Source organism: Coregonus clupeaformis, chromosome 31 (genome assembly GCF_020615455.1).
Source record: "Coregonus clupeaformis isolate EN_2021a chromosome 31, ASM2061545v1, whole genome shotgun sequence".
NCBI lineage: Eukaryota > Metazoa > Chordata > Actinopteri > Salmoniformes > Salmonidae > Coregonus > Coregonus clupeaformis.
In genome coordinates, this window is record NC_059222.1 from 26741260 (window position 1) to 26754580 (window position 13321).

General features: G+C 49.9%; 1 protein-coding gene across 1 annotated transcript; it reads left to right on the top strand.

Moving 5' to 3' along the window:
- Nucleotides 1-10656: 10656 nt before the first annotated feature.
- LOC121547962 (cholesterol 25-hydroxylase-like protein) lies at nt 10657-11476 on the top strand. Its single transcript, XM_045209702.1, has one exon. The coding sequence runs from the start codon at nt 10684-10686 to the stop codon at nt 11440-11442; it is 759 nt and encodes a 252-aa protein (XP_045065637.1). The 5' UTR covers nt 10657-10683; the 3' UTR covers nt 11443-11476.
- Nucleotides 11477-13321: the final 1845 nt, after the last annotated feature.

Consider the following 13321-nt stretch of genomic DNA (forward strand, 5'->3'; position numbering starts at 1 on the left):
TCATCCCTCCGCTGGAGGTCCCAATGCTGCAGGCCCGGCAGTGCTGCCACCAGATCCCCACGCTCCTGAACCAAGGATTGGGAACCCGAACGCTTTTGATGGCAACCAGAAGCAAGTAAGACCATTCTTGAGCAGCTGCCGAATCCAGTTTGCACTACAGCCCAGGACTTTCTCAACAGAGGGAGCCAAGGTGGGGTATGTCATCACACATCTCACCGGTCGAGGCTCGTTGTGGGGAACGGCGGAATTCGACCGGCAAACCCCAGCCTGTGCCTCCTTCAGTGCCTTTGAGGAGGAGATGTTAAAGGTCTTTGACCTAGGCTCGCCAACAGCCGAAAGGTGCCACAAGCTCGCTCACCATCCGTCAGGGCAATCGGACAGTGGCAGACTTCTCCATTGACTTTCGTACCTGGCCAGTCAAAGCTCGGTTTAACCCAGAGGCACTGGTGCAAGCCTTCCTCCATAGCCTGGCGGACTATATCAAGGACGCAGCTTGTTTCCCATGACCCGCCCTCAACGCTTGATGCCGCATGACCTTGCCGTCGCATTGACGCGAACAGACCCAGGAGGGAGAAGGGCCGTCTCAGTCAACCTGCCATCCGTACTCGGGTCGATACCGCTTCTGTCCAGCCCCTGCCTGTCAAGTCCCATAGCCAACTCAATCAGCCTGAGCCCATGGAGATTGGCCGTGCCGCTCTGACTCCCGAGGAGCGTCGGCGCCGTCTAAGCTCCAACCTTTGCCTCTACTGTGGTGGCGAGAATCACCGTGTCGCTACTTGTCCGGGCAAAAGCCGCAGCTCACCAGGTGTAGGGGAGATCCGGGTGAGCTCAACAAGCCTTCAGTCTCCCTCCATCCGAAAGACCCTGCTTCATCTCCGCCTTCAGCTTTCTGACAAGACTCATACATTGGCCGCCCTTGTGGATTCCGGAGCCGAAGCAAACATCATGGACCCTGAGCTTGCACAGCAACTGGGCGTGAACCATCATCAACTGACACAACCCATTCCTGCACGAGCCCTGGATGGGCATCATCTTGGCACTGTCACTCATATCTCCGCCCCTGTGACAATCCTGCTGTCAGGAAACCACCAGGAGTCCATCCAGTTTCACCTCCTACACTCACCTGGCCAACCACTCATTCTTGGATACCCGTGGCTCCGTCAGCACAACCCCCCACATCGACTGGGAGACAGGAACAGTCCGTGAGTGGGGAAGGAGTTGTCACCAGACCTGTTTAAGGGGGGCCACCCTGCCCGTTCACCGGGAAGGATCTAGCGCTACCTCCGACATATCCAATGTTCCGGCCTGTTACCACAGCCTGAAAGAGGTGTTCAACAAATCCAAGGCGACATCTCTACCCCCCACACAGACCTATGACTGGCGCGATTGATCTCCTGCCTGGCACAGCACCTCCCAAGGGTCGTCTGTATTCACTGTCAGCCCGGAAAGAAAGGCCATGGAGGACTACATTAATGACTCTCTTGCCTCCGGGATAATTAGACCGTCGTCTTCCTCGCAGGAGCGGGATTCTTCTTTGTCGGCAAGAAGGACGGTTCTCTTCGTCCATGCATAGATTACCGGGGTCTGAAACGACATCACGGTTAAGAATCGCTACCCACTGCCCTTACTTTCGTCTGCCTTCGAACTGCTGCAGGGAGCCACTGTATTCACTAAGCTGGACCTTCGCAATGCCTACCATCTGGTGCGGATGAGGGAGGGAGACGAATGGAAGACAGCGTTCAACACACCAACCGGCCACTATGAATATCTCGTCATGCCCTTCGCCTCACCAATGCCCCAGCAGTTTTTCAAGCCCTAGTGAATGATATCCTCAGGGACATGCTAAATACGTTCGTATTTGTGTACCTTGACGATATTTTTAATATTCTCAAAGACTCTGTCAGAACACACGCACCACGTCCGGTTGGTCCTGCGCCGCCTGCTGGAGAACTCTCTTTTCGTGAAGGCAGAGAAGTGCGAGTTCCATGCCAAGACCGTTTCATTCCTGGGGTATGTGGTGACCGAGGGCAGCATTCAGATGGATCTCACGAAGGTGTCGGCTGTCACTTCCTGGCCAGTTCCTGAGTCTCGGAAGAAGTTGCAACAGTTCCTGGGCTTTGCCAACTTTTATAGGAGATTCATCAGAAACTATAGCACAGTGGCTGCACCCCTCACGGCGCTAACCAGCACTAAACAACCGTACCAATGGACATCAGCTGCTGATAAGGCCTTCAATATCCTCAAGACATGTTTCACTTCTGCTCCCATCCTCCAGATGCCAGATGCAGCAAGGCAGTTTGTGGTGGAGGTAGATGCTTCGGACGTGGGAGTGGGTGCAGTGCTTTCTCAAAGAGCAGCTGAGGATGGCAAGATGCACCCCTGTGCCTTCTACTCCCGTCGGCAACCCCTGCCGAATGCAACTACGACATTGGGAACCGCGAGCTGTTGGCTGTCAAGCTCGCCTTGAAGAATGGCGGCACTGGTTAGAGGGGTCAAAGGAACCATTCGTAGTGTGGACAGACCACAAGAACCTGGAGTATATCCAAACAGCCAGGAGGCTGAACTCCCGTCAACAGCGGTGGTCTCTGTTCTTTACGCGCTTCAATTTCACGCCTCTACCGCCCGGGATCTCGCAACATCAAACCTGATGCTCTTTCCCGGATGTTTCAGAAGGACGAGACCACCGCCATGACAGCTCCCATTCTTCCCAGCCACTTGGTCGTAGCGGCCCTCACCTGGGAGATCGAGAAGCAGGTCATGGAGGCTCTTCGGGACCAGCCAGGTCCAAGCACCAGCGCCCCAACCGTCTGTTTGTTCCAGCAAATCTCAGGTCACCTGTGATTCAGTGGGGGCACGAATCCCGTCTGGCCTGTCATCCCGGCATCACTCGCACCCCTTCATCTGGTCCGCCAGCGGTTCTGGTGGCGGGGGATGAGACGGGATGTCCGAGAATTCATCCGAGCTTGTCCCACTTGTAACCCAAACAAGACTCCCAACCAGCCTCCTGCTGGGTTGCTGCAACCCCTACTCATACCCAAGAGGCCCTGGTCCCACGTTTCACTGGACTTTGTTACGGGCCTTCCGCCCTCTGACGGACACACAGTCATCCTTACCATTGTTGACCGCTTTAGTAAGATGACCCACTTCGTGCCCCTTCCCAAACTACCCTCTGCTAAAGAGACCTCCCAGGTGGTCCTGGAACATGTGTTTCGATCCATGGCCTACCCCAGGATATAGTGTCAGACCGGGGCCCGCAATTCTCAGCAACCTTTGGAAGGAGTTCTGTCATCTCCTTGGGGCCACCGCCAGCCTATCGTCTGGATTCCACCCGCAGTCAAACGGCCAGACTGAACGCATGAACCAGGAGCTGGAGAAGGCACTGAGGTGTGTGGCTTCCCAAAATCCCCGGCCTGGGCTCAACACCTGCTCTGGGTGGAATATGCCCATAATTCACTCACCAGTTCCTCCACCGGGCTCTCCCCCTTTCAGTGTGTCTACGGGTATCAACCTCCACTGTTTGCCAGCCAGGAGGCGGATGCCACCTGTCCGTCTGCTCTTGCGTATGCCCGCCGCTGCCGCGCACTTGGGCCCAGGCTCGCACTGTGCTCCTGAAGTCTGGAACCAGCTACGCCGTCGGTGCCAACCGACGGAGGACCCCAGCACCTACTTACCGGGTTGGTCAGAAGGTCTGGCTGTCTGCCCGGGATCTGCCGCTGCGGGTTGTATCACGGAAAGCTGGCCCTCGCTTCATTGGTCCTTTTCCTGTGCAGAAAGTCATCAGTCCAACGGCGGTCCGACTTCAGTTGCCCGCTTCCATGCGGGTCCACCCCACCTTCCACGTCTCCAAGGTCAAGCCGGTCCATGAAAGTCCCCTGGTCCCTGCAGCTCCCGGGCGCCACCTCCTCCGCGCCTCGTAGATGGCGGTCCTGTCTTCACCGGCCCGGCGGCTGCTCCGCTCTAGGCGAAGGGGTAGGGGTCTCCAGTACCTCGTTGATTGGGAGGGATATGGTCCAGGAGGAGAGGACCTGGATCCCGGCCAGGAGGATAGTGGACCGGACCCTTATCACTGACTTCCACCGACTACATCCTGATCAGCCTGCAATCCGTAGGGGCCGCTCAAGAGGGGTTCCTAGCCGTCCGGCCCGCCCTGCTCCTGTCTCAGTGCCTGTCCTGTCTCCCCGACCGTGACCCTCCAGCTCCTTCTGAGGATGAGGAGATTCACTGACCGCTCGGAGGAGTTCTGACCCGCCGCCTGCTCCCCCCACCCTCCCGGCATGATGTTGTTCTTGGGACTTCTGGGGCCGTCCCTTGGGGGGGGGGTCCTGTCATGAGCACTCTCTCTCCCTGGTAGCAACATTAATTGCATTCAATTATCTTCCACTCTGCTCACCTCCCTCTCTCTACTCAGCCTAACTAGCTCCACCTGCCCTGCTCTGCTCTTGTTACCTGGCCAGCTGCACTGCATTTCCCACTCACCATCCTCACCTTGCCTCACTCTGTTCTAATTACTCTGCCAGCTGAACTGCATTTCCCCACTACCTCTCCCAGTATATCAAGCCCTGGTTTTCAGCCAAGCCCTGTCAGATCGTCTTCAAACCCGGACCAGTAACCTGCCTGTCTGCGCTCTGACTCCTGTTTGTGATACCGATCCTTTCTTGACTGCCTCCTTGTTCTACTGCCCCGTCTATCCCAACCTGCCTTCTGGACCTCGACTACTCTCCGATCTTCAGCCCCTCCGGTAACTCGTTCTGCCTTCTGTCTCTCACCACGATATTTGCCCAGCCCTGATCTGTACTTCTGCCTGCCATTCATATTGCTGTTGTGTGTGTGTGTTCCCCCAGGTCTCCGACCACCAGATGAGCGTGCCCAGACGTTTCACCACCCTCAGCCCGATACGCCGCTCCATCACTGGGGAACACACACACTAAGCACTTGGACTGACACCCCGGACATTTGGTGACCCCCGAGCACAGGTACCCACAGGAGGACCCTGAAAGACCCCTGACACCCCTGGGACTCCTCTTCCCGCCTGTAACCTTGAATAAAGAACTCTGAATTTGAACTTGCGCTCTTGGGTCCTCTTCTGTTCGTGACATATAACCGCGATCGATAATAGACAGTACTGTGCAGCCGTATTCATCGACCTGGCCAAGGCTTTCGACTCTGTCAACCACCGCATTCTTATTGGCAGACTAAATAGCCTTGGTTTCTCAAATGACTGCTTCGCCTGGTTCACCAACTACTTCTCAGATAGAGTTCAATGTGTCAAATCGGAGGGCCTGTTGTCTGGACCTATGGCAGTCTCTATGGGGATGCCACAGGGTTCAATTCTTGGGCTGACTCTTTTCTCTGTGTATATCAATGATGTCGCTCTTGCTGCTGGTGACTCTCAGATCCACCTCTACGCAGACGACGCCATTTTGTATACATCTGGCCCTTCATTGGACACTGTGTTTCTGCCATCGTCTCTTATAACCAAAAAGAGCTTCTGGATATCAGGACAGCGATTACTCACCTCGCATTGGAGGAAGATTTTTTCTTCAACGAGGCGGCCGCGAAGGATATCATACAGACACCCGACAAGGCCCAAATCCCCGTCATTCGCGTGAGGAAGAGACGGAGATATCGCGGACGCAGATCCGGGTGCCTTGTAAGGATCCGACGGCGAGCGAGTAAACTGCCTCTTCCATCAATCCTATTAGCCAACGTTCAAGCTTTTGAGAATAAAATGGACGATTTAAGATTACGGTTATCCTACCAACGGGACATTAAAAACTGTAATATCTTATGTTTCACGGAGTCGTGGCTGAACGACAACAATGATAAAATTCAGCTAGCAGGCTATACGCTACATCGGCAGGACAGAACGGCTGACTCTGGTAAGACAAGGGGTGGCGGTCTGTGTATATTTGTAAACAACAGCTGGTGCACAAAATCAAATACTAAGGAAGTCTCGAGGTTTTGCTCGCCTGAGGTAGAGTATCTTATGATAAGCTGTAGACCACACTATTTACCAAGAGAGTTTTCATCTATATTTTTCATAGCTGTCTATTTACCACCACAAACCAATGCTGGCATTAAGATTGCACTGAATGAGTTGTACAAGGCCATTAATCAACAGGAAAACGCTCATCCAGATGCAGCGCTCCTAGTGGCCGGGGACTTTAATGCAGGGAAACTTAAATCCGTTCTACCTAATTTCTACCAGCATGTTAAATGTGCAACCAGAGGGAAAAAAACTCTAGACCACCTTTACTCCACACACAGAGACGCATACAAAGCTCTCCCTCGCCCTCCATTTGGCAAATCTGACCATAACTCTATCCTCTTGATTCCTGCTTATAAGCAAAAACTGAAGCAGGAAGCACCAGTGATTCGGTTAATAAAAAAGTGGTCAGATGACGCAGATGCTAAGCTACAGGACTGTTTTGCTAGCACAGACTGGAACATGTTCCGGGATTCTTCAGACAGCATTGAGGAGTACACCACATCAGTCACTGGCTTCATCAATAAGTGCATCGATGATGTCGTCCCCACAGTGACCGTACGACATACCCCAACCAGAAGCCATGGATTACAGGAAACATCCGCACTGAGCTAAAGGGTAGAGCTGCCGCTTTCAAGGAACGGGACTTCTAACCCGGACGCTTATAAGAAATCCCGCTTATGACCTCCGACGAACCATCAAACAGGCAAAGAGTCAATACAGGTCTAAGATTGAATCATACTACACTGGCTCTGACGCTCGTCGGATGTGGCAGGGCTTGAAAACTATTACAGACTACAAAGGGAAGCACAGCCGCGAGCTGCCCAGTGACACAAGCCTACCAGACGAGCTAAACCACTTCTATGCTCGGCTTCGAGGCAAGCAACACTGAAGCATGCATGAGAGCACCAGCTGTTCCGGATGACTATGTGATCACGCTCTCCGTAGCCGATGTGAGTAAGACTTTTAAGCAGGTCAACATTCACAAGGCCGCAGGGCCAGACGGATTACCAGGACGTGTACTCCGAGCATGTGCTGACCAACTGGCAAGTGTCTTCACTGACATTTTCAACATGTCCCTGACTGAGTCTGTAATACCAACATGTTTCAAGCAGACCACCATAGTCCCCGTGTAGATAACCTGCCTAAATGACTACCGACCCGTAGCACTGACGTCTGTAGCCATGAAGTGCTTTGAAAGACTGGTCATGGCTCACATCAACAGCATAATCCCAGAAACCCTAGACCCACTCCAATTTGCATACCGCCCCAACAGATCCACAGATGATGCAATCTCTATCGCACTCCACACTGCCCTTTCCCACCTGGACAAGAGGAACACCTACGTGAGAATGCTATTCATTGACTACAGCTCAGCATTCAACACCATAGTGCCCTCTAAGCTCATCACTAAGCTAAGGATCCTGGGACTAAACACCTCCCTCTGCAACTGGATCCTGGACTTCCTGACGGGGCCGCCCCCAGGTGGTAAGGGTAGGTAACAACACATCTGCCACACTGATCCTCAACACGGGGGCCCCTCAGGGGTGCGTGCTCAGTCCCCTCCTGTACTCTCTGTTCACCCATGACTGCATGGCCAGGCACGACTCCAACACCATCATTAAGTTTGCCGACGACACAACAGTGGTAGGCCTGATCACCGACAACGATGAGACAGCCTATAGGGAGGAGGTCAGAGATCTGGCCGTGTGGTGCCAGGACAACAACCTCTCCCTCAACGTGACCAAGACAAAGGAGATGATTGTGGACTACAGGAAAAAAAAGAGGACTGAGCACGCCCCCCATTCTCATCGGACGGGGCTGTAGTGGAACAGGTTGAGAGCTTCAAGTTCCTTGGTGTCCACATCACCAACGAACTATCATGGTCCAAACACACCAAGACAGTCGTGAAGAGGGCACGACAAAGCCTATTCCCTCAGGAGACTAAAAAGATTTGGCATGGGTCCTCAGATCCTCAAAAATTCTACAGCTGCACCATCGAGAGCATCCTGACTGGTTGCATCACCGCCTGGTATGGCAACTGCTTGGCCTCTGACCGCAAGGCACTACAGAGGGTAGTGCGTACGGCCCAGTACATCACTGGGGCAAAGCTTCCCTGCCATCCAGGACCTCTATACCAGGCGGTGTCAGAGGAAGGCCCTCAAAATTGTCAAAGACTCCAGCCACCCTAGTCATAGACTGTTCTCTCTGCTACCGCACGGTAAGCGGTACCGGAGTGCCAAGTCTAGGTCCAAAAGACTTCTCAACAGCTTCTACCCCCAAGCGATAAGACTCCTGAACAGCTAATCATGGCTACCCAGACTATTTGCACTGCCCCCCACCCCATCCTTTTTACGCTGCTGCTACTCTGTTAAGTATTTATGCATAGTCACTTTAACTCTACCCACATGTACATATTACCTCAACTACCTCAACTAGCCGGTGCCCCCGCACATTGACTCTGCAACGGTACCCCCCTGTATATATAGCCTCCCTACTGTCACTTTATTTTACTTCTGCTCTTTTTTTCTCAACACTTTTTTTGTTGTTGTTTTATTCTTACTTTTTTTGTTTAAAATAAATGCACTGTTGGTTAAGGGCTGTAAGTAAGCATTTCACTGTAATGTCTGCACCTGTTGTATTCTGCGCATGTGACCAATAAAATTTGATTTGATTTGATTTGATTTGTGTTAACAAACCTCCAAACGAGCTTCAATGCCATACAACACTCCTTCCGTAGCCTCCAACTGCTCTTAAACACTAGTAAAACTAAATGCATGCTCTTCAATTGAACGCTGCTGGCACCCGCCCACCCGACAAGAATCACCACTCTCGACGGGTCTGACCTAGAGTATGTGGACAACTACAAATACCTAGGTGTCTGGTTAGACCGTAAACTCTCCTTCCAGACTAACATTAAGCATCTCCAATCCAAAGTAACATCTAGAATCGGCTTCCTATTTCGCAACAAAGCCTCCTTCACTCATGCTGCCAAACATGCCCTTGTAAAACGGACTATCCTACCGATCCTTGACTTCGGCGATGTCATTTACAAAATAGCCTCCAAAACTCTGCTCAGCAAATTGGATGTAGTCTATCACAGTGCCATCCGTTTTGTCACCAAAGCCCCATATACTACCCACCACTGTGACCTGTACGCTCTTGTTGGCTGGTCCTCACTACATATTCGTCACAAAAAACCCACTGGCTCCAGGTCATCTATAAATCACTGCTAGGCAAATCTCCGCCTTATCTTAGCTCATTGGTCACCATAGCAACACCCACCTGTAGTATGCGCTCCAGCAGGTATATCTCACTGGTCATCCCCAAAGCCAACACCTCCTTTGGCCGCCATTCCTTCCAGTTCTCTGCTGCCAATGACTGGAACGAACTGCAAAAATCTCTGAAGCTGGAGACTCTTATCTCCCTCACTAACTTTAAGCATCAGTTGTCAGAGCACCTTACCGATCACTGCACCTGTACACAGCCCTTCTGAAATTAGCCCACTCAACTACCTCATCCCCATATTGTTATTTATTTTGCTCATTTGCACCCCAATATCTCTATTTGCACATCATCTCTTGCACATCTATAATTCCAGTGTTAATACTAATTGTAATTATTTTGCACTATGGCCTATTTATTGCCTTACCTCCATAACTTGCTACATTTGCACACACTGTATATATATTTTCTGTGGTATTTTTGACTTTATGTTTTGTTTTACCCCATATGTAACTCTGTGTTGTTGTTTTTATCACTGTCACGAACGTCGTAAGCAACGGACCAAGGCGCAGCGTGATATGCGTACATCTTTTAATGAGTACTTTAAACACTAACAACAAAACAACAAAACGATACGTGAAGTCCTAAGGTTAACAAACACAAACCTCTCCGGAACAAGATCCCACAAATGACAAGTGCACAAAAGGCTGCCTAAGTATGGTCCCAATCAGAGACAACAAGCAACAGCTGATTCACGTTGCCTCTGATTGGGAACCACCCCGGCCAACATAGAAAACACATGAACTAGAAACTGAACATAGAACACAAAACATAGACCCTACACACCCTGGCTCAACATATAAGAGTCCCCAGAGCCAGGGCGTGACAGTACCCCCCCCCAAAGGCGTGGACTGCGACCGTGCCAACTAAACCCAACAGGGGAGGGGCCGGGTGGGCATTCCGCCTCGGAGGCGGATCCGGCTCCGGGCGTGACCACCACCCTCTAACTACCCCCCCATAGCACCCCTGGTCTGGTCTGGCCCCGCTGGCTGGAGCTGGACTGGACATCGGTGGAGCGGATTGCTTAGGCTCCGGTGTGGGTTTATGTGGGTACACAGGTTGAGTCATCTGAGGGCCATATCTCTGTTGTAACAGTGGAAGTCTCTCTGTCTGTCAGTGGGTCAGACCTCCATCAGCTCTCACCACATTGTTTGCTCCTGGCAAAACAAAATGTGCAACCCACCCCTCCTCCTTGTCCTCCTCTTCCTCCTCTTCCCTTTGATAACATGATGCACTACAGTGAAACCTTGAAATACTTTAGCTGAGAAGTTTAGAAGGATGCTTAGAAGGAAGTCTTTATAAGGACAACTGGGGGCAGATACTTTTCACAGAGAACTCATAAAAGGGTAGAGCTTTTGCAGGAGGTTGTTTAAGCACACATTTCAAGCTCACACACAACAAGACTGAACACAATGCTTCTACAGAGCCTATGGGACTTTATACTGGGATATAATGCGTGTCTCAGATCACCTTTCTTCCCTGTATTTTTCTCCCTCAGTGTCTACCTCACCTTCTGCCTGCCCTTTGTGGTGCTGGACCTCCTCTCCCCCAGGCTGGCCTGGATCAGGACCTTTAAGATCCAGCAGAAGAGCCACGTCTCCTGGACTATGATGTGGAGCTGCCTGGCTCACTCCCTCTACAACCATGTGGTGTTCCTCTTCCCTCTCACTGTGCTGCACTGGTTCTGGAGACCAGCCAGTTTCATAGCCGAGGCCCCCGGAACGCTGCGCCTCATCTGGGATGTGGTCGCCTGCCTCCTGCTGTTTGACTTTCAATACTTCATCTGGCATCTGCTTCACCACAAGGTGCCCTGGCTGTACCGGACATTCCACAAGGTGCACCACAAGCACACATCCACCTTCGCCCTGACCACTGAGTACTCTGGGGCCTGGGAGACCCTGTCTCTGGGCTTCTTCGCTGGGGTCAACCCTCTGCTGCTGGGCTGCCACCCCTTGACTGAGATGCTCTTTTATGTTCTGAATATCTGGCTTTCTGTGGAGGACCACTGTGGCTATGACCTGCCCTGGTCCACGCATAGACTGGTGCCCTTTGGGCTCTACGGTGGAGCTCCACACCACGACCTGCACCATCTGAAGTTCAAGTCCAACTATGCTCCGTACTTCACACACTGGGACAGGCTTTTTGGGACATTGCACAAGCATTCAGACTGAAGTCATGCACAGAAGAAAGTGCAATTGGACATCTTGAATATATTTTATGTTAAAAGGATGGGATGAAGAGTGCATGACTTTGTGATATATTGTATTATATGCTGATTTTATTTATCATAGTTAAGATAAAGCTGTATTTAATCAAAGTATATTTTTAATTAAATGTGTTATTTATTATGGCGTAGCCTGACTGCAGATTTTCTATGACTGTTGTATATTAAAGTTATCTCTAAAGATTCATGCAATGGACTCTACAATGTACAAACATTTCCAGGTTACATTAACCAGTTTAAGCTATGATGCTAGTTTACTGAACTATCAGAATGAATCTGACTGGGATTGAATATCTGAAGACTATTGTGAATGTTTGTGTTGACTTCTCAGCGCTACTGGGTGAGCATCACTGAACAAAATGTTCAGCTGTTTAAAGCTGTATGCAGTATTAAAAAGGGATGACCCCCAACATTTTAGTTACAAAACAAGGAGCAATAAAACTTATGACAGAAATATTTGTGTGTCTCGCTTTCATTAATCTACATTTTTCTATACATAAGCCTATTTGATTATACGATGTTGTTGATTTATAGAGTTGCCAATTTTCAGATCCAGCAAAGCTGTATGCAGAACAACCATGATGGTTTTATATGATGCATACATACGTAAACATAATTTGTACATAGTCATTTGAAACCCATGAATGTGTCACCGTGCGCCAAATAGATTTTTATTGATGCATGTTTCTGCTAGTGGTCCATTAGGTATTGAGACACTTTTATGAGGCAGATGACTCATAAATCATGTGGTCTAAATGGAAGGATCTTTCTCAACAAAGTGTTGATGAATCGCAAATTCCCTTTGACTGGGGACTCAAGCCATGTGTTATTTTGTTAATCATGACCTTGTGAGCAAAAGAGGTCGATACTCATTGCTAGATCCAGGAGTTTGTTCTGGACCATGTGATCTGCAGACAAAACAGAGTCATCAGAAACCCCTTGCCCTTACATAAAATGTATCAACCCATAAAAAAATTGAGCATTAATTAGAATCCACATAATAATTCACATTTCCTCTTGCTGCAGGATTAATGTCCTGCTATAGCAAACTTGCTCAAATTAAGATCCTACATCTGTATTAGTGGAATAGGAGAGCGAAAATGTAACCACTGTTCTAAATATTCTGAATGCCCGATCACATTAGTATTGACCACAGATCCAAACATGTCTGAGGTTGACTGCTTTCCAGTTTTCAATTCTCTTCCCATACACAAGTGGCCTCTGGCCAATCCCACAAACACTCATCCACTTGAGACAGCAAACATGACTTTGTACGTCAACAGCTCTTCAGCGCTACAGATTGAATCGAGGCATAAATGCAAAGTTTATGTCCCAAAACGTTTTTGATTAGACACGCTGCCAATCATAGCAATCAAAGCACCCACATAAACCCACGTCTTAGCAGACCATTTTTAATTGGGAGGAAAGGGTCATTTATAATCACTACATGGTTGATACATCAAATACTGTCACTGATCCTTCCAAACAGAAAGATTGAGAACATCAATTTCAAAGATGAAAATAAAAATAACATACAGTAGTTGAATTGCACACACAACGCACACACGTACACACACACTCACACACTCACTCTCACACGATGCAAATTGAGACAATGATCTAGAAAATATAAAACAATGCTTATTACAGTGATAGTATCACATTAATGTAAGACCACAATGTTCCTTTGCCCGTTGACCTAAAAAAAAATTATGTGTTACAATCAACCTCTCTCTTTTTATTTTGCCCTGAGGCATTTCAAAAGGATATTACTGATCATCTTGCCCAAACCCATCTCCCTGACGCCACCCCTGTGCAAAAACTCA

Bases quoted from the DNA above. Each gene is read 5' to 3' on its own strand.
- LOC121547962 (XM_045209702.1), top strand. From the start codon at position 10,684: ATGCTTCTACAGAGCCTATGGGACTTTATACTGGGATATAATGCGTGT.